General features: G+C 43.7%; 1 protein-coding gene across 2 annotated transcripts in view; it reads right to left on the bottom strand.

Moving 5' to 3' along the window:
- LOC106586881 (transforming acidic coiled-coil-containing protein 1) overlaps positions 1 to 21,491 on the bottom strand; it is a 64,732-nt gene that overhangs the window by 10,849 nt on the left and 32,392 nt on the right. For both annotated transcript variants that reach the window (XM_045705456.2, XM_045705455.2), the window contains exons 3-12: positions 15,809 to 17,480; positions 8,631 to 8,691; positions 7,584 to 7,809; positions 6,245 to 6,297; positions 5,994 to 6,134; positions 5,289 to 5,365; positions 5,100 to 5,143; positions 4,467 to 4,633; positions 2,417 to 2,523; positions 884 to 1,004 (exon numbers count right to left, since the gene is read on the bottom strand). In XM_045705456.2, the coding sequence (XP_045561412.1) occupies positions 884 to 1,004; positions 2,417 to 2,523; positions 4,467 to 4,633; positions 5,100 to 5,143; positions 5,289 to 5,365; positions 5,994 to 6,134; positions 6,245 to 6,297; positions 7,584 to 7,809; positions 8,631 to 8,691; positions 15,809 to 17,397 (2,586 nt within the window). In that variant the 5' untranslated portion in view covers positions 17,398 to 17,480. The remainder of the gene's footprint in view (positions 1 to 883; positions 1,005 to 2,416; positions 2,524 to 4,466; positions 4,634 to 5,099; positions 5,144 to 5,288; positions 5,366 to 5,993; positions 6,135 to 6,244; positions 6,298 to 7,583; positions 7,810 to 8,630; positions 8,692 to 15,808; positions 17,481 to 21,491) is intronic.

Here is a 21,491-nt window from a genome sequence, read left to right as displayed (position 1 = left end):
GCGCCAGCTCTTGTATGCTGAATGTTAAATATACAGCAGCCAATAGAACTCAGGGGTAGTCTGAAAGAAGAGCGAACGCAAGATGGCGGTAGGCTATTGTGGGCTAGTTATAGGCTAGTTATTAATTCAGACCCATAACCATTCAACCCTCTTGAAGAGAATTGAAAGCCTTCTGCATCTCATTCTAGTCCTATATTATTCAAGGATGTCATTAGAATGATGAAGATAAGGATAACGAAACGTATTTAATTTAACAGTTGCGAGGAAGGACTGAAGCAACACAAGAGAGAGAAAGAGGTAGGCTAATAACATTAGGGGAAATATTATGAACAATTAAAATCAAATTCGCTAGCCTATACTTGTAACTTTGCAACAGAATCGCATGTTCTCTCAGCTTTATCATGGTTTGAACGAGGTGCGTAATTCCAGTCCATTTAATACAGTGCAATACAGTTCACACAAAAAGATTACTGGAGCTTGATTAATTTATTTACCCATTGCATAGCTACACCTACTGTATGTGCTTTTATGTTTTTCTGTTGTGCTTAATGTGCGGTAGCTGTATTTGATAATGGCACAATCATTTGGCCTTTTTTGGGCTTGGGCTCACTAAATGATAACATGTCTTTAATAATGTAGGGCTCATAAATGTATTTAGTCAGGCTCAGGTTGCATCAGGATTGAATTTTCGATCAAAGCTCTAATCAAATCCAGACATAAGCCTATTTATATGCGTTATAATGCTTTTGAATGACACCTGCGGTTTTGGCGGGAAATACCAGGTTACCCGGAAGGAAAGTGATTTATTCTCGAGATGTATTCAACCCGATTCTATAGACATATTTCCCTAAGTGGAGTAAGTCAAGTAAATGTTGTCAAGTACCTTCTGGTGGAGGGCTCTCTCCAAGGAGTCCACCTTCATCTGCTCTTTCCTCAGGCTGGCATGAAGAGCCACACTCTCTGTGTCGGCCTTGGAGCGCACCTGGGCTATGTCTTCATTAGCCCTGCAACACAGCAGAGTGGAAAACGTTAGAGAAAGAAAATAATAAAAAATAAAAGACCTCCAAAGGAAGATCTCTTCCTCCACTGTGTACTGTACCTAATAAGCAATAGGCTAGATGATAGGAATATACACTACATGACCAAAAGTATGTGGACACCTGCTAGTCGAACATCTCATTCCAAAATCATGGGCATTAATATGGAGTTGGTTCCCCCTTTGCTGCTATAACAGCCTTACTCTTCAGGGAAGGCTTTCCACTAGATGTTGGAACATTGATGAAGGGACTTGCTTCCATTCAGCCACAAGCGCATTAGTGAGGTCGGGCACTGATGTTGGGCGATTAGGCCTGGTTCGCAGTTGGCGTACAAATTCATCCCAGAGGTGTTTGATGGGGTTGAGGTCAGGGCTCTGTGCAGGCCCGTCAAGTTCTTCCACACTGATCTCGACAAATAATTTATGTATAGACCTCGCTTCGTGCACGGGGGCATTGTCATGCTGAAACAGGAAAGGGCCTTCCCCAAACTCTTGCCACAAAGTTGGAAGCATAGAATCCTCTAGAATGTCATTGTATGCTGTAACATTAAGATTTCCCTTTGCTGGAACTAAGTGGCCTAGCCCGAACCATGAAAAGCAGCCACATACCATTATTTCTCCTCCACCAAAGTTTACAGTTGGCACTATGCATTGGGGCAGGTAGGGTTCTCCCGGCATCCGCCAAACCACAATTCGTCCGTCCGACTGCCAGATGGTGAAGCGTGATTCATCACTCCAGAAAACACGATTCCACTGCTCCAGAGTCCAATGGCGGTGAGCTTGACACCACTCCAGCTGATGCTTGGCATTGCACATGGTGATCTTAGGCTTATGTGTGGCTGTTCGGCCATGGAAACCCATTTCATGAAGCTTCTGACGAACAGTTCTTGTGCTGACATTGCTTCCAGAGGCAGTTTGGAACTCGATAATGAGTGTTGCAATAGGGGACAGACAATGTTTATGTGCTTCAGTACTCGGTGGTCCCATTCTGCGAGCTTGTGTGGCTACCACTTCGCGGCAGAGTCGATGTTGCTCCTAGATGTTTCCACTTCACAATAACAGCACTTACAGTTGACCAGTGCAGCTCTAGCAGGGCAGAAATTTGACGAACTGACTTGTTGACTGTGCTTCATTGAAAGTCACTGAACTCTTCTGTAAGGCCATTCTACTGTCAATGTTTGTCCATGGAGATTGCATGGCTGTGTGCTCGATTATATACACCTGTCAGCAACGGGTGTGGCTGAAATAGCCGAATCCACTAATTTGAAGGGGTGTCCACATACTTTTGTATATATAATGTATTTAAGATTATAAACAATCTCTTTGGGTGAAATAAATCAAAATTATAATCAACTAAAAAGTGTATGTGTCTGTCTTTACTTGTCTAGTTTTTCCTCAGCATGGATTTTGAGTGTGTGGTATCTCTGCTCCTCCTGTCTGACGCGGACCAGATACTCTTGGGCACACTTCTTCAGCACCTCTTCATTCTAGATACACACACAGACAGATCTGAAATTGAATTCAACCGAATGTATTGTTTTGGCGGGTTGGTATTTCTCCATTACAAGTAGTGATAACGAAAGGTCAGATAAAGAAGAATCAAAACATGAAGTAAAACACAGAATACAACATGGGCAGACAGAAAGGTTTACTTCAACTCAACAGTCTTTCAAGTACAGTGAGTGAACCTTGCTAGTGTAACGTTAACACAAGTCACGCATAAGCGGCTGGTAGGAGGAGCTATAGCAGGATGGGCTCATTGTAATGGCTGGAATGGTATACATGAAACAGTATCAAACATATGGAAATGATGTTTGACTCCTTCCCATTTACACCATTCCAGCCATTACAATGAGCCTGTCTGCCTATAGCTCCTCCCACCAGCCTCCACTGGTATCACGCATACCTTCTTAACTTCTATGGGCTAGGTGGGACGCCAGCGTCCCACCTGCGGGACACAGCCAGTGAAATATCAGGGCGGAAAATTCAAAAACAACAAAATGTCATAATTCAACTTTCTCAAACATACGACTATTTTACACCATTTTAAAGATACACTTCTCGTTAATCTAACCACATTGTCCGATTTCAAAAAGGCTTTACAGCGAAAGCAAAACATTAGATTATGTTAGGAGAGTACATAGACAAAAATAATCACACAGCCATTTTCCAAGCAAGGACATGTGTCAATAAAACCCAAAACACAGCTAAATGAAGCACTAACCTTTGACGATCTTCATCAGAAGACACTCCTAGGACATTATGTTACACAATACATGTATGTTTTGTTTGATAAAGTTCATATTTATATCCAAAAACAGCATTTTACATTGGAGCGTGATGTTCAGAAAATGTATTCCCACCAAAACGTCCGGTGAATGTGCACATCAATTTACAAAAAATACTCATCATAAACGTTGACAAAATACATAACAATTATTTTAAGAATTATAGATAGACTACTCCTTTATGCAACCGCTGTGTCAGATTTTAAAATAGCTTTACGGAGAAAGCACATTTTTCAATATTCTGAGTACATAGCTCAGCCATCACGGCGAGCTATTCAGACACCCGCCAAATTCGGGGCAACCTAAACTCAGAATTAGTATTTGAAATATTGTATTACCTTTGCTGATCTTCGTCAGAATGCACTCCCAGGACTGCTACTTCCACAAGAAATGTTGTTTTTGTTTGAAATAATCCATATTTATGTCCAAATACCTCCGTTTTGTTCGTGCGTACAGATCACTTATCCAAAAGCATAACGAGCGAGCGCGGAACGAGAGACGAAAAGTCAAAATGTTCCATTACCGTACTTAGAAGCATGTTAAACGCTGTTTAAAATCAATCTTTATGGTATTTTTAACGTAAAATTGCGATAATATTCCAACCGGACAATAGCATATTCATTCAAGAAGAAAAAGAAGGAGGGGCGCCCTCGCGGGACCGAGCATATCCAATCCCTTTGTTGCCAGGCAGACCACTCAGTAACTGAGCTCCTATACTCTGCCCAGTGACAGGAAAATGCTCAAACCACTTTCTGAAGGCTTTAGACAGCCAATGGAAGCCTTAGGAAGTGCAACATCCCCCACAGACACTGGAGCTTCGATAGAGAATCAAAAGAAGAACTACAATTCTCAGACTTTTCACTTCCTGCTTGGATTTTTCTCAGGTTTCTGCCTGCCATATGAGTTCTGTTATACTCACAGACACCATTCAAACAGTTTTAGAACCTTCAGAGTGTTTTCTATCCAAATCTACTAATAATATGCATATTCTAGTTTCTGGGCCAGAGTAGTAACCTGTTTAAATCGGGTACGTTTTTCATCCGGCCGTGAAAATACTGCCCCCTAGCCCAGACAGGTTAAACCTTCTCTCGAGTCTCACGTTAACACATACCTTCCTAAACATTCTCTCAAGTCTCACATACCTTCTTAAAGCCTTCCAGGATGGTCTTCATGTTCTCGTAACGTCTAAAGAGGTCCGAGAGTGAGCGCTCCACAGAGTTGAGGTCGGCCAGGGCCTGGTCCCGCTCCAGAGTCACCTGCTGGACACTCTTCTGGGAGCCCAGGACACTCCTCTTGTGCTGCTCATCCTCTGAAAAGTTTACAGGTCAAAGGTCACTGAGTTGAGATACGTCCAAACAAGGACTAAGGGTACAAGGGTGTCTCAATAGCCTAAATAGGCTTGCTATCATCGTCTAGTTCCCTGAATTTTCTATGATGTTTAAAAAAACAAGAGAATTCAATCAAATTATAACAAAAAGGGAATACAAAGATAACTGTTAATTTCTCAATACATTCATTTCCATTTCCTGATGAATAAATGTGCTACATTTTCTAAAAACATGTTTTCACTTTGTTATTATGAGGTATTGTGTGCAGCAGGGGAGAATTTTTTTTGTTGTTGATGCATTTTGAAATCAGGCTGGAACAACAAAATGTGGAATAAGTCTAGGGGTATGAAAAAGCTGAAAGTCATAAGCTGGTAGGTATCAACTATATTGCTTTCACCTATCCTGTGATTTCATATCACTGCAGATAATTAACTCATCAAGATTTACCAATCATCTGTGCAACTGTTTTCTCGTACTCCACCACTATTTTCCTACAAGAGATGAATAAACACAAGGAGAGATATAAATACAAATAAAAAGGTTAATTTTCAGTCTAAAAGCTTTCTTGTGAGTTTTCATGTTATATATGATTCACTTTGAATTATGTCGAACTAAAACAACAGTGCCATATAATACCTCATCTCTAACACCTCCATATGACTGTCTTCATACTTTCTCTTCCACTCATTGGCCTCTATCTCTTTAGTGATTATCTGTTGGGGAGAAACACTATGCTTAACATAGGCTTGGCAGGCATCCAGTTGCTTGCTACAGATGCAGGATCTTAATTTGAGCCAGTTTCTACAGCTGGAAAATAATCCTGCAGCAACAGGAAATGTCAATTATTATATGGATCATAATTAATGGACATGTAGGGGTTGTTTTTTCTTAAAGGGAAAATCAAGTCTGAAATTTCAAAGTGGAAATTACAAACTTCAGAAACCTTTTTAAACCTAAAATACACTACACATTTTACATTTCCTGCATTGCAGGAAAGTTTTCCTTTAACAGGTTGATAAAATGAAGATCCTACATCAGTACTTGTTGAGAGTTTGAGTATGTTTACTATGGTATAATAGAAGCACTGCAGTGAGTGTGCAGTACTACAGTGACAGTCAGCAATCAGGGAACTGGGCCTTTAGCTCAGAGGGCTAGCTCTTAGTGCAACATAGGTTGTGTTCTTTAGGGCAGGCAATGGGAAATGAAAATTTGCATTTCTAATTAGATATATCCAGATAGTACCTCCCTATTTCAGTCCGTTTTCTTCAATTTGGTGCCTAATGAACATGACCCAGATATTTTCCGTTTTGTATAATAACCACTATTGGTCAGTTACTATACCTCCTCTCTGATCAAGGTGAGCACCGCTGCTTTGTCCATCTCATTTAGCGATATGGTATCCATGGAGGAGGGACTACCTTTGTCATCGTGTCCCTTGCAGCCAATCAACTTTGGCCTTGGGGTGATTGACAGCTCTTCACTCTGTAGACACCAAGGACAAAACATGTCAATCTGTGCTCTAATGCAAACTGGCTTCTATTGAAAAGGATAACAAATCTTAGAGACAAATCAAAAGATCTAAGCCTACTTACTGAAATGCAAATGTCATTTTCCTCCATATAGTGTGTTATCCTCGCCTGTGGCTCTGAGAGGAAGACAATAATACATGAATAAGTATTATGGGGATCAGAGTATGTGAGCAGAGCGGAGCTGGAGCTAAATATTTTCATAAAGAAAGTGATAAAACACTTTGGTTCTAAATCAAGGTGACTTACAAAGATGAGGACCAAGAGCAAGAGAGGGAGCGCGGTGATGTAGTGTCAACAACTAAAGAATCATTGTGGAATCTGAAAAGACACTTATCCCAACAGCATGATGGTGTACATAGTACGTGCACATGCTAACAGAAAGGAACGAGGTGGGTAGATAACTAAGTGTGTCATTGTAGCAAAATATTTATAGTGCCTTCGGAAAGATCCCTTGATTTTTTTCCACATTTTGATATGTTACAGCATTGTTCTAAAATTGATTAAATAAAAAAATATCCTCAGCAATCTACACACAATACCCCATAATGCATTTTTGCAAATGGATTAAAAATAAAAAACAGAAACACCTTATTTACCTAAGTATTCAGACCCTGAAAAACAGAAACTCTGCATCTCTGCCCAGCCTGGCAAGAGTGGCCAAAAAGGTGTTTCGCATGACCAGTGGCTGCAAGTGTGGAGAGGATATTATCAGCTGCTGGCCAGCTCATAATATAAGCAAAGTCATTTTTCTGTCTGTCTGCTGACCTATTTAGTGTTTATATGCCATTTAATGTGACATGTAGCCTATTTAAAATTATGTTTGCTTCTTACATTCACCTTTTGGTGTTTATTAAAATACTTTTCAATTCAAATCCATATGGTTTGGTTTCAATATCTAAAAACCAATTGGTAGGTCCAGGCAGTCACAATAATAGATGTGATCAATTGTGATTTTAATGAATGGAGCGAATTTGGAGCGGGAGTTTTTTTTTCCTGTGAGCACTGAGTGGTTTTTAGCAGTGCCTTATGAAAGGACATGGAGCGCCGGAGCGGTGATTCCATGAGCAATGAGCGGGATTTCCAACCGCTCAACTCTGCTAACATGCTCTGATGGGGATGGAGATGGAAAAGTAATTTACACAACTTTTGATTTTCAATGGCCAAAAGATGGCAGTAAAAACTATTATTGGACTACAATCCCAGAGGCTCTCCAGAAACTGCTTTTCTGCTTTGTCTGTAGTCAAGTGTAATCTAATGGAGCTAATCTTATGTCTAAGACTGCTGGCATTAAGTTTTGTTTTTTGTTTTCTAGCCCCTTTAGACTTTTAAACAGAGTCCCTTTGACTACGTCTTGGTCATTGAATAAATCTAAAGAACGCCCTGAGAGCCAAACCAAACTTACCATCCAGCATTGCCTGGCTTTTGACATTGTCTGTGATGGCCAGGCCTTTGGTTGGGCCTTTAGCTGGGCCTTTGGCACACACTGAGTCTTCTTCCTCCTCCACCACCCCGGCCTCATCCTTGGCTTTCTGCCCCATGATTTCACTGCAAGCCAGCTTTTCCTCATCGGTGGCATGGCGAACGCGGCGGGGCATTTCTTGGACCTGTGACACCATCGCATCCTCTTCCTGTAAACAAGAGAATGGAGTGTCAGCATACCGTCAGCCTACAGTCAGATAGAACACCCGTGGTGTCATTACTATATTGAATTGAATGTATTCCATCTGGTAAGCTGGGATGGGAACCACAGGCTGGGAACTACTGAGCCACACTGTCAAATCTGAATAGAGAGTCCACCGACAAAAAACGTGAACAATGCCGTAATATTGCATGGTGCATTCCATATGCATTTTAACATGCAAATAACACTTGATTTCTACAATACTTTTGTTTTGTTTCTCAAAGTAGTAGATTAGGTGGTTCACTTGAGGTAGTTTAATAGTCAATTGGAGTGCTATGGGATGCGATAAAACTTGATGGCACATGGCATCTACAGACTGATGAACACGTGCTGAGTGATGATTCATGCATCTGTCAACACGCCAGGGCTGTACCGCAGTGCTATGGACACAGTGATGAGACTGTAAGAAAGGGATGCACCTGTCAGCATGAGAGAAAGAAGCTGTGTGTGTGTGTGTGTGTGTGTGTGTGTGTGTGTGTGTGTGTGTGTGTGTGTGTGTGTGTGTGTGTGTGTGTGTGTGTGTGTGTGTGTGTGTGTGTGTGTGTGTGTGTGTGTGTGTGTGTGTGTGTGTGTGTGTTTGCAGGTAAGGTAACCTACTGAGTAATAGACATTGCAGTGTCACTGTAGCAAGGTTATATTCAGCTGATATTGCACAAGCAGTTACGCACACACACACACACACACACACACACACACACACACACACACACACACACACACACACACACACACACACACACACACACACACACACACACACACACACACCTGATTGCAGACATTCAGGACCAGGGACTGGTTTTCATACTTCTTCACCTTACACGAATTCCTAGAGGAACACCGGAAGAGGATTTGTGATACAGAATATACAGTCGCATTGGTTATTAGGACACTGAACATGTAATTGTTAGGGACATGTATCTAATAAACTGTTGTCTAAATTTTTATTTTATTCTTTTTATTTCACCTTTATTTAACCAGGTAGGCTAGTTGAGAACAAGTTCTCATTTACAACTGTGACCTAGCCAAGATAAAGCAAAGCAAGTGAGACAGAAACAACAACACAGAGTACACATGGAATAAACAAACATACAGTCAATAATACAATAAAAAACATCTATATACAATGTGTGCAAATGAGGTAGGATAAGAGAGGTAAGACAAAATTACAAATATAGCAATGAAACACTGGAGTGATAGATGTGCAGAAGATGAGTGTGCAAGTAGAGATACTGGGTTGCAAAGGACCAAAATAAATAAAATAAATAACAGTATGGGGATGAGGTAGTTGGATGGGCTATTTACAGATGAGCTATGTACAGGTGCAGTGATTTGTGACCTGCTCTGACAGCTGGTGCTTAAATCTAGTGAGGGAGATATGAGTCTCCAGCTTCAGTGATTTTTGCACTTCATTCCAATCATTGGCAGCAGAGAACTGGAAGGAAAGGTGGCCGGATGAGGAATTGGCTTTGGGGGTGACCAGTGAAATATACCTGGTGGAGCGCGTGCTATGGGTGCTGCTATGGTGACCAGTGAGCTGAGATAAGGCAGGGCTTTACCTAGCAAAGACTTATAGATGACCTGGAGCCAGTGGGTTTGGCGACGAATATGAAGCGAGGGCCAGCCAACGAGAGCATACAGGTCGCAGTGGTGGGTAGTATATGGGGCGTGGTGACAAAAAGGATGGCACTGTGATAGACTGCATCCAATTTGCTGAGTAGAGTGTTGGAGGCTATTTTGTAAATGACATTGCCGAAGGATCGATAGGATAGTCAGTTTTACGAGGGTATGTTTGGCAGCATGAGTGAAGGATGCTTTGTTGCGAAATAGGAAGCTGATTCTAGATTTAATTTTGGATTGGAGATGCTTAAAACCTCTTACATCTAGACGTTCCGCTAGCGGAACACCTGCTCCAATATCCAATGATGGGCGTGGTGCGAAATACAAACTCCTCTAAAATCCGAAAACTTCCATTTTTCAAACATATGACTATTTCACAGCATTTTAAAGACAAGACTCTCCTTTATCTAACCACACTGTCCGATTTCAAAAAGGCTTTACAGCGAAAGCAAAACATTAGATTATGTCAGCAGAGTACCCAGCCAGAAATAATCAGACACCCATTTTTCAAGCTAGCATATAATGTCACAAAAAACAAAACCACAGCTAAATGCAGCACTAACCTTTGATGATCTTCATCAGATGACACACCTAGGACATTATGTTATACAATACATGCATGTTTTGTTCAATCAAGTTCATATTTATATCAAAAACCAGCTTTTTACATTAGCATGTGACGTTCAGAACTAGCATACCCCCCGCAAACCTCCGGTGAATTTACTAAATTACTCACGATAAACGTTCACAAAAAACATAACAATTATTTTAAGAATTATAGATACAGAACTCCTTTGTGCAATTGAGGTGTCCGATTTTAAAATAGCTTTTCGGTGAAAGCACATTTTGCAATATTCTGAGTACATAGCCCGGCATCACAGGGCTAGCTATTTAGACACCCAGCAAGTTTAGCCTTCACCAAAGTCAGATTTATTATTAGAAAAATGTTATTACCTTTGCTGTCTTCGTCAGAATGCACTCCCAGGACTTCTACTTCAATAAGAAATGTTGGTTTGGTTCAAAATAATCCATCGTTATATCCAAATAGCGGCGTTTTGTTCGTGCGTTCAAGACACTATCCGAAGTGTAAATAAGGGTCACGAGCATGGCGCAGTTCGTGACAAAAGATTTCTAAATATTCCATTACCGTACTTCGAAGCATGTCAACCACTGTTTAAAATCAATTTTTATGCCATTTTTCTCGTAAAAAAGCGATAATATTCCGACCGGGAATCTGCGTTTAGGTAAACAGACAAAAGAAAACAAAGCATGGGGTCGACGCGGGCACGAGCCTGAGTCTCACAGTACTGTAACCAGCCACTACCCAAACGCGCTACTTTTTTTTCAGGCAGAGCCTGCAAAGCCACGATTCAGCTTTTTGCCGCCTTCTGAGAGCCCATGGGAGCCGTAGGAAGTGTCACGTAACAGCAGAGATCCTCTGTAATGGATAGAGATAATCAAGAAGGGCAAGAAATTGTCAGACAGGGCACTTCCTGCATGGAATCTTCTCAGGTTTTGGCCTGCCAAATGAGTTCTGTTATACTCACAGACACCATTCAAACAGTTTTAGAAACTTTGGAGTGTTTTCTATCCAAAGATAATAATTATATGCATATTCTAGTTTCTGGGCAGGAGTAATAATCCGATTAAATCGGGTACGTTTTTTATCCAGCTGTGAAAATACTGCCCCCTAGCCCTAACAGGTTAATGTGAGTCTGGAAGGAGAGTTTACAGTCTAACCAGACACCTAGTTATTTGTAGTTGTCCACATATTCTAAGTCAGAACCATCCAGATTAGTGATGCTGGACGTGCAGGCAGGTGTGGGCAGCGATCGGTTGAAGAGCATGCATTTAGTTTTACTTGTATTTAAGAGCAGTTGGAGGCCACGGAAGGAGAGTTGTATGGCATTGAAGCTCGTCTGGAGGTTAGTTAGCACAGTGTCCAAAGAAGGGCCAGAAGTATACAGAATGATATGGTCTGCGTAGAGGTGGATCAGAGAATCACCAGCAGCAAGAGCAGCATCATTGATGTATACAGAGAAAAGAGTCGGCCCAAGGATTGAACCCTGTGGCATCCCCATAGAGACTGCCAGAGGTCCGGACAACAGGCCCTCCGATTTGACACACTGAACTCTGTCTGAGAAGTAGTTGGTGTACCAGGCGAGGCAGTCATTTGAGAAACCAAGGCTGTTGAATCTGCCGATAAGAATGCTGTGATTGACAGAGTCGAAAGCCTTGGCGATGAATACAGCTGCACAGTATTGTCTCTTATCAATGGCGGTTATGATATTGTTTAGGACCTTGAGCATGGCTGAGGTGCACCCATGACCAGCTCGGAAACCAGATTGCATAGTGGAGAAGGTACGGTAGGATTTGACGTGGTCGGTGATCTGTTTGTTAACTTGGCTTTCGAAGACCTTAGAAAGGCAGGGTAGGATAGATATAGGTCTGTAACAGTTTGGGTCTGGAGTGTCTCCCACTTTGAAGAGGGGGATGACTGCGGCAGCTTTCCAATCTTTGGGGATCTCAGATGATACGAAAGAGAGGTTGAACAGGCTAGTAATATGGGTTGCAACAATTTCGGTGGATAATTTTAGAAAGAGAGGGTCCAGATTGTCTAGCCCGGCTGATTTGTAGGGGTCCAGATTTTGCAGTTCTTTCAGAACATTTGCTATCTGGATTTGGGTGAAGGAGAAATGGGGGAGGCTTGGGCAAGTTGCTGTGGGGGGCGCAAGGCAGTTGACCGGGGTAGGGGTAGCCAGGTGGAAAGCATGGCCAGCTGTAGAAAAATGCTTATTGAAATTCTCAATTATCGCGGATTTATTGGTGGTGACAGTGTTTCCTAGCCTCAGTGCAGTGGGCAGCTGGGAGGAGGTGCTCTTATTCTCCATGGACTTTACAGTGACCCAGAACTTTTTGGAGTTTGAGCTACAGGATGCACATTTCTGTTTGAAAAAGCTAGCCTTTGCTTTCCTAACTGCCTGTGTATATTGGTTCCTAACTTCCCTGAAAAGTTGCATATCGCAGGGGCTATTCGATGCTAATGCAGTACGCCGCAGGATGTTTTTGTGCTGGTCAAGGGCAGTCAGGTCTGGAGTGAACCAAGGGCTATATCTGTTCCTGGTTCTACATTTTTGGAATGGGGCGTGCTTATTTAAGATGGTGAGGAAAGCACTATTAAAGAATAACCAGGCATCCTCTACTGACGGAATGAGGTTAATATCCTTCCAGGATACCCGGGCCAGGTCGATTATAAAGGCCTGCTCGCTGAAGTGTTTTAAGAAGCGTTTGACAGTGATGAGGGGTGGTCGTTTGACCGCAGACCCATTACGGACGCAGGCAATGAAGCAGTGATCGCTGAGATCCTGGTTGAAGACAGCAGAGGTGTATTTGGAGGGCAGGTTGGTTAGGATGATATCTATGAGGGTGCCCGTGTTTACGGATTTGGGGCTGTACCTGGTAGGTTCATTGATCAATCTTAGATTGTAGGATGGCCAGGGTGTTAAGCATGGCCCAGTTTCGGTCACCTAACAGCACAAGCTCTGAAGATAGATGGGGGGCAATCAATTCACATATGGTGTACAGCTGGGGGCAGAAGGTGGTCTATAGCAAGCGGCAACAGTGAGAGACTTGTGTCTGGAAAGGTGGATTTTTAAAAGTAGAAGCTCAAATTGTTTGGGCACGGACCTGGATAGTAAGACAGAACACTGCAGGCTATCTCTGCTGTTACGTGTGACACGTTTTTCTTGCTCCCCATTTTCCCATGTTTGTGTGTTTGTGTCCTAGGCATTACAGGTGTACCGAGTTGCGGCTGACGATGGTGGGCGTGGCTTCGGTCCGGAGTCCTGGCAGCTGTAGCTGATTGAGGAGAGGATAACTGTTTGCCGTGTGAACCCAGAAGAAGAGAGAGGGGACACTTGTTTTTTGGCTAGTTGATGAGTTGTTGTTTTAATTTATCTTTGTTTGTGTTTCAGCCTGTCCTCTTGAGGTACTCCACCCTACCTGGAGAAGGGAAAAGGTAGATCTGCCCATGGGTGTACATTCCCACGTAGATAACCCATTGTTTTATACACTAGGTTAGCCGGGCAGGTGTCACCCTTGTATTTTCTTGGAACCAGGTAGGACAGTGGGTTAGGGCTTAGAGTGTGTTAGGAAGGATTAGGTGTGTAGAAGAGGAGGGACCTTTTGTTTATTTTCATTACTTGGACCCCGATCCCAAACATTCCCTTCTCTTACCTTCCCTGGTTGTTGTTTTTTTTGTTTTCTTACTGATTCTTTATGGGTGTCTTATATTGTTTGTTTAATTACTTTACTAAACATCCCCTGAGGGCTAACATTGAGTTTGGGTTGTGGTCTGGTTATTTTCGCTCATTACACCCCACATTTCTTCCCCTTTCATCTGGTTTACCTTGTGTGTTTAGGCCCAGGCATTTACGTCTCCTCCTCAGACGAGCTACACCCGAGGGGAGAATGTAAGATCTGCAATAGATTGCAACTCCGCCCCCTTTGGCAGTTCTTTCTAGCCGGAAAATGTTAGTTAGGGATGGACATTTCAGGGTTTTTGGTAGTCTTCCTAAGCCCGGATTCAGACATGGCTAGGACATCTGGGTTGGCAGAGTGTGCTCAGGCAGTGAATAACACAAATTTAGGGAGGAAGCTTCTAATGTTAACGTTCATGAAACCAAGACTTTTAGGGTTACAGAAGTCAATCAATGGGGAGTGGAGCTAGGCAATGCAGGGCCTGGATTAACCTCTACATCACCAGAGGAACAGAGTAGGATAAGGGTACGGCTAAAGGCTATAAGAACTGGTCGTCTAGTATGTTTGGAACAGAGAGTAAAAGGAGCAGGTTTCTGGGCACGGTAGAATAGATTCAAGGCATAATGTACAGACAAAGGTGTGGTAGGATGTGAATACAGTGAGGTAAACCTATGCATTGAGTGACAATGAGAGAGATATTGTCTCTAGAAACATCATTTAAACCAGGTGAGGTCAACGCATGTGTGGGAGGTGGAACTAAAGGGTTATCTAAGGTGTATTGAGCAGGGCTAGAGGCTCTACAGTGAAATAAGTCAATAATTACTAACCAAAACAGCAATGGACAAGGCATATTGACATTAGGGAGAGGCATGCGTAGCCGAGTGATCATAGGGATCCAGTGAGTGGCTCAGGCGGGCCGGAGACAAGGCGATTCAGGCAGCTAGCGGGCCGGGGCTAGCAAGCTAGCAGAAGGGTCTTAGAGGGACGTCGTGACGGAAGAAGTCAGTAGTAGCCCCCTCGTGCTGTAACTTTGGCAGACCAGTTGTCGTGGATCAGCAGGGCTCCGTGTGGTGAAAGGGTCCAGGCCAATTGGCAAAATAGGTATAGTAGCCAAAGAATTTGTCCGTTGGCCCTCTTAAGCTAACAGTCCGATATGCTCTAGACAGCTAGCGGGCCGCGGCTAGCAGGCTAGCAGATGGTTGATACACACTATTCTCCCATTGTTCTAATCAGTATTGCACAGCACTATGCAAAATCCTATGCAGATAGAAATATGTTATTTAACTTTGCAAAGACTCACAAGGCAACCATTAAGGAAATAGCCTACTAGCTGATGAAGGCATGTTTTTTAAGGAGGAAAATTCATATGCCAACATGCAGGAGTGCAGGACACTAAAAGCTCCTTCACTGAGCTCTCATCATAACAACACATGCAATAGGACTGAAAGCAAAGATGGCAGACCAACCCAGAGAGCGAGAGAGAGATTGAGTGGGGGAAGAGGGAGTACTACTTACAACAGAAAACAGAGAATCTTCACTTGTTCAGTGGTCCTGAGGCAAACGAACACAAGGTGGAAGGAGAAGCAGAGAAAAGGTGCATGATAGACAGACAGTGGCGGTTGGTTGGTAGGGTGGGCGGGAGAAGGTCAATAGGGAATACAGCAGGAAAATGAAATATGAAGGCGGAATGAGTAGAGATATACTGCTCAGCATTATGAGATAGGTTTCTAGGAGTTGGCTGGGGAGGTGAAGATTTGGCAGCAGGCTTCTTACACAAACATTATGATGCCAGTGGCCTTGCAAATGGCAAAAATATATCTACTAGCCTAATGTGAGAACCATGAGGCCAAGTTTGGTATCACATAGGCTATTGAGCAATATCTAACATGTTTACTCGCTTTCTGACAGTATTGTTTTATAAAGTACACATTGCCAAGTGTTTTTAAAAGACATGGGAAGAAAATTGAATGCTTTCTTCTTGTTAAGACAATCCACATTCTGTAAACAGAACTAACATGAAGAAGGCTATACTAGTGGTGGAACGCTAGTGAGTGTAGTGGACTTACGTGAGGATCCTGTCCTTGCTTTTCTTTGGAGTCTGACACATTCTCTTCCCCTCATCCAGGGGCCGCTCCAGCTTTGGTTTCACTGCTTCCTCTGCTTGCGGAGGATGTGGGGTATCCTGGGAGGTTGAGTTCTCGCTGCCCAGGGCTGTAGATGGCTTAAAGGGGTCCACACAGTTGTCAAAGTTGTGAGGATCAAAGCTGTAGGATCCTTTGGGCAAAACCGGGGAACTACTTATTTTGACACCACCACCCCCAAAGGGGTTCAAATTAGGGTCATCCCACTGGTTGGGGTCAAAGTTATAAGTGGACTTGGGAATAGGAACGTCGTCCAAACTTAAGGAGGCACCTGGCATGGAAAGCGGTTCGGAAGTCGTTTCTGAAACCGGCTCTACTACCGGTTCAGCTATTACTGGTTCGGGTGCCGGTGTTGGGACAGGTGCTGTTGTCGTTGCTTTTGCCCATGGTTTCTTGACGGCAAGCTTGCTGCTGGGCTTTTTACCCATCCTCCTGGGTGGTGTTTTTTTTACCTCGCCTGCCTCGTCTAACCCAAACTCCATCTTCACAGGCTTGGGCTCCTCTGATGCCTCCGACGCTGAATCTTTGACCTCCTCAACGTCCATTTTAGGTGAGGAACTAGTCCCACAAAGCGGTGGAGAAGAGCCGCATACAGGTAACGACCCCAGTGTGGGCAGGGAGCTAGGTACAGGTAGCGACTCCATTGTGTGCAGGGCATCGGCTGCAAAAGCTGGCGATGAGTTCTGAATCTTGGAGCCGCCGCTGGCGAACGGATTGAAGCTGTCGTCGAATTGGTCCGGGTTAAAGTTGTAGCTAGCCTTAGGGACTGGGGTGATATCACTGTCCCCGTCCCTCTGTGCACTAGCCCTGTTAAAGGCTCCCTTTATCTTCAGGGAAGGGGGTGTGGTTTTATTGGATTTGGCCTGAGGTTCAGGGATGGTCTCTACGGGGTGTCCATTACAAAGCGTCTCTGTACTGCTAGCCTCCTGAGTTAGGCCTAAGTCTAGAGAAGTAGCCAGTGGTCTAGCCTCCTCAGTTAGGCCTAAGTCTAGAGAAGTAGCCAGTGGCCTCGCCTCCTCAGTTAGGCCTAAGTCTAGAGAAGTAGCCAGTGGTCTAGCCTCCTCAGTTAGGCCTAAGTCTAGAGAAGTAGCCAGTGGCCTCGCCTCCTCAGTTAGGCCTAAGTCTAGAGAAGTAGCCAGTGGTCTATCCTCCTCAGTTAGGCCTAAGTCTAGAGAAGTAGCCAGTGGTCTATCCTCCTCAGTTAGGCCTAAGTCTAGAGAAGTAGCCAGTGGTCTTTCCTCCTCAGTTAGGCCTAAGTCTAGAGAAGTAGCCAGTGGTCTAGCCTCCTCAGTTAGGCCTAAGTCTAGAGAAGTAGCCAGTGGTCTTTCCTCCTCAGGTAGACATAAGTCTAGAGAAGCAGTGGCCTTTGCTGCTCCATTGGTCTGGGCTGGTGGGCCTGCTATTGGGGGTTGAACCTCTGCAGTGTCTGTGGTGTTGGGCAGTGTTTGTGGCCCCTCCTTCAAGTCCACAGGGGCCTCCTCCTCAGGGGCCAAGGGGGGCTTGGCCTGACCCATGTTCTGGTTAAAGAGGAGACTAGGAGCTGGATCCCTGGCTGGGCCAGACACTATCAGCTGTTCATCCTCCTCCTCCAGGGCATCTGGTGAAAGCAGGAGAGTGGATTTGACAAGTCGACTCAAAAACAAGTAGAAAACATAGCCACAAATGCAAAATATTATCAAATATATTATTTGGAGTGTGCTGTAATTTCAACAAAATAGCCTTCTCAAGGCAGATTGCTAGCTACAGTATGAACATTAAGAAAGGTTAAGAGAAAGGCTACCAATCCCACAGTAATATACAGTTGCATGCATATATTTCCATGGTTACGCTATTCTTTAAATACCTAATAACATAACAATGCATTCATGTGACTGAAAAACTGTGATAAGGAAATATAAAAGCTATAATGTCAAGTAGCCTAGTGGTTAGAGCGTTGGGCAAGTAACCGAAAGGTTGCTAGATTGAATCCCCAAACTGACAAGGTAAAAATGTGTCGTTCTGCCCCTGAACAAGGCAGTTAACCCACTGAACAAGGCAGTTAACCCACTGTTCCTAGGCTGTCACTGTAAATAAGAATTTGTTCTTAACTGACTTGCCTAATAAAATAATAACAGGTCAGACTGAGAGAGTATGGGTTGAGAGAGCTGTTGATTTTGCAACACTCCCTTTAGAATGTACAACTGTTTCATGATGGCTGTCATCTTCAAAGTAGTTTCATGCAACAATCTGTTGCTAGGAGACAGGGGTCAGCCTCTGACCTAGATTATTTATATACAGTGGAGTGGAGGAATTCATTTGCTACACCGTTTAATGCAGCATTGATCCTCATATTCCAAATATTTAGAGCTACTGTAATCATTACTAAGCAAAGTCAAATCCGCCATTAGTATGATAACATATATGTGAATGTGCTTCAGTGTGTGTGTGCATGCGTGTGTATGTGAGTGTGTGTGTGTGTGTGTGTGTGTGTGTGTGCGCATGTGTGTGTGTGCGCGCATGTGTGTGTGTGTGTGGATAGAAGCAAAGAGAGAGGCTGAGGAAGAGAGGTATAAAAACACTGGTGAATAGTCCATTGCAGCCTTACTTACAAAGATACCCTAGTACCCCGATCTATATACACTGCTCAAAAAAATAAAGGGAACACTTAAACAACACAATGTAACTCCAAGTCAATCACACTTCTGTGAAATCAAACTGTCCACTTAGGAAGCAACACTGATTGACAATACATTTCACATGCTGTTGTGCAAATGGAATAGACAACAGGTGGAAATTATAGGCAATTAGCAAGACACCCCCAATAAAGGAGTGGTTCTGCAGGTGGGGACCACAGACCACTTCTCAGTTCCTATGCTTCCTGGCTGATGTTTTAGTGACTTTTGAATGCTGGCGGTGCTTTCACTCTAGTGGTAGCATGAGACGGAGTCTACAACCCACACAAGTGGCTCAGGTAGTGCAGCTCATCCAGGATGGTACATCAATGCGAGCTGTGGCAAGAAGGTTTGCTGTGTCTGTCAGCGTAGTGTCCAGAGCATGGAGGCGCTACCAGGAGACAGGCCAGTACATCAGGAGACGTGGAGGAGGCCGTAGGAGGGCAACAACCCAGCAGCAGGACCGCTACCTCCGCCTTTGTGCAAGGAGGAGCAGGAGAAGCACTGCCAGAGCCCTGCAAAATGACCTCCAGCAGGCCACAAATGTGCATGTGTCTGCTCAAACGGTCAGAAACAGACTCCATGAGGGTGGTATGAGGGCCCGACGTCCACAGGTGGGGGTTGTGCTTACAGCCCAACACCGTGCAGGACGTTTGGCATTTGCTAGAGAACACCAAGATTGGCGATATTCGCCACTGGCGCCCTGTGCTCTTCACAGATGAAAGCAGGTTCACACTGAGCACATGTGACAGACGTGACAGAGTCTGGAGACGCCGTGGAGAACGTTCTGCTGCCTGCAACATCCTCCAGCATGACCGGTTTGGCGGTGGGTCAGTCATGGTGTGGGGTGGCATTTCTTTGGGGGGCCGCACAGCCCTCCATGTGCTCGCCAGAGGTAGCCTGACTGCCATTAGGTACCGAGATGAGATCCTCAGACCCCTTGTGAGACCATATGCTGGTGCGGTTGGCCCTGGGTTCCTCCTAATGCAAGACAATGCTAGACCTCATGTGGCTGGAGTGTGTCAGCAGTTCCTGCAAGAGGAAGGCATTGATGCTATGGACTGGCCCGCCCGTTCCTGAATCCAATTGAGCACATCTGGGACATCATGTCTTGCTCCATCCACCAACGCCACGTTGCACCACAGACTGTCCAGGAGTTGGCGGATGCTTTAGTCCAGGTCTGAGAGGAGATCCCTCAGGAGACCATCCGCCACCTCATCAGGAGCATGCCCAGGCGTTGTAGGGAGGTCATACAGGCATGTGGAGGCCACACACACTACTGAGCCTCATTTTGACTTGTTTTAAGGACATTACATCAAAGTTGGATCAGCCTGTAGTGTGGTTTTCCACTTTAATTTTGAGTGTGACTCCAAATCCAGACCTCCATGGGTTGATCAATTGGATTTCCATTGATTATTTTTGTGTGATTTTGTTGTCAGCACATTCAACTATGTAAAGAAAAAAGTATTTAATAAGATTATTTCTTTCATTCAGATCTAGGATGTGTTGTTTAAGTGTTCCCTTTATTTTTTTGAGCAGTATAAATTCTGATTAACTGTTCTAGAATCAGTTAATCAGAGTTCAGATCACTGTACCGAGGGCTTCAAGGTTATATGTTTTATGTTTTTATTGAGATTACCAGTACAAACAATAAAAATCATAATACAAAAGTGTAGGCTATGTTTTACAGTGCATTTGGAAAGTATTCAGACACCTTTACTTTTTCCCCATTTTGTTAAATTACAGCCTTATTCTAAACTAGATTACATAGTGTTTTTCCCTCATCACTCCACCCACGATACCCCATAATGACAAAGCAAAAACAGAAATATCACATATCACCAATATCACCATATCACAGCAGGTAAAAATTGTCTGTCCTTGCTTACAACATTCACTACCGAGTTCCAGACTGCCTCTGGAAGCAACGTCAGTACAAGAACTGTTCGTCGGGAGCTTCATGAAATGTGTTTCCATGGCCGAACGCTACATGCTCAAATGCATAGTGCCAACCAATGTTCCCTCCCCCGGGACTGCCACTCAGAACAAATATCAGCCTACACAGAGAAGCACGAGATTGAACTTCACTCAACTTTCTAGTTTTCCCCTTTACTTAAAACTATCAGTTTCCCTCTACTGTGGGAATTTCCAATATTAGCCACTTTCACTGCAACATACCGAAACGAAACAAACTATGCAAGACTTAGCATGCAAAACTAACTATGCAAGAGATTTTCTTGTAGGCAGAATGCACTGGAGTAGGATTCTATACCATTAAAAAGCACGACTCAGCCCGTACTCTACAAACCAGAGGGACAAAACCAATCAGAGCTGCAGTATCCCTATATGCAAATAGGCCATTGTAATATATGGTTCTGTGTCTTTCACTTTGAACTGGACTGTGTTTACCGCATGAGTGGTCGCGAGTAGATGCACTTGTTCTGAGATCAAAGAAAAAGCTGCATGTATCCACTTGTGCACATTTGTTCACATTCTTTGCTAGTAAGTGAGTTATTAGCCCAGTTATAGCTCATTTCTAGTCAGCAATGGGGGAGTGGTTGCTTCCATACCAGAGCACAAAATGGCATTTCTAGCCATCTTTGAAAAGTGAGTCAGGGTAAAGAGCTTTTTTTCTGTCTTAAAGGGGCAGTGTTGTATTTTGAGACAGGCTTGAATAAGCTAAGTAGCTTAAACAGCAAATACAGGTTTTTAAATGTTTTTGCAAATGTATTAAAAATAAAAAACTGAAATATCACACTTACATAAGTATTCAGACACTTTACTCAGTACTTTGTTGAAGCACCTTTGGCAGAAATTACAGCGTCACTGCAAAGCTATTTTTAGGTCTTCCAGATATGTTTGATCGGGTTGAAGTCCGGGCTCTGGCTGGGGCACTCAAGGACCTTCAGAGACTTGTCCCGAAGCCACTCCTGTGTTGTCTTGGCTGTGTGCTTAGG

This window comes from Salmo salar, chromosome 22 (genome assembly GCF_965601325.2).
Source record: "Salmo salar chromosome 22, fSalSal1, whole genome shotgun sequence".
NCBI classification, from domain to species: domain Eukaryota; kingdom Metazoa; phylum Chordata; class Actinopteri; order Salmoniformes; family Salmonidae; genus Salmo; species Salmo salar.
This window is presented reverse-complemented; position numbering and strand designations above follow the sequence as displayed.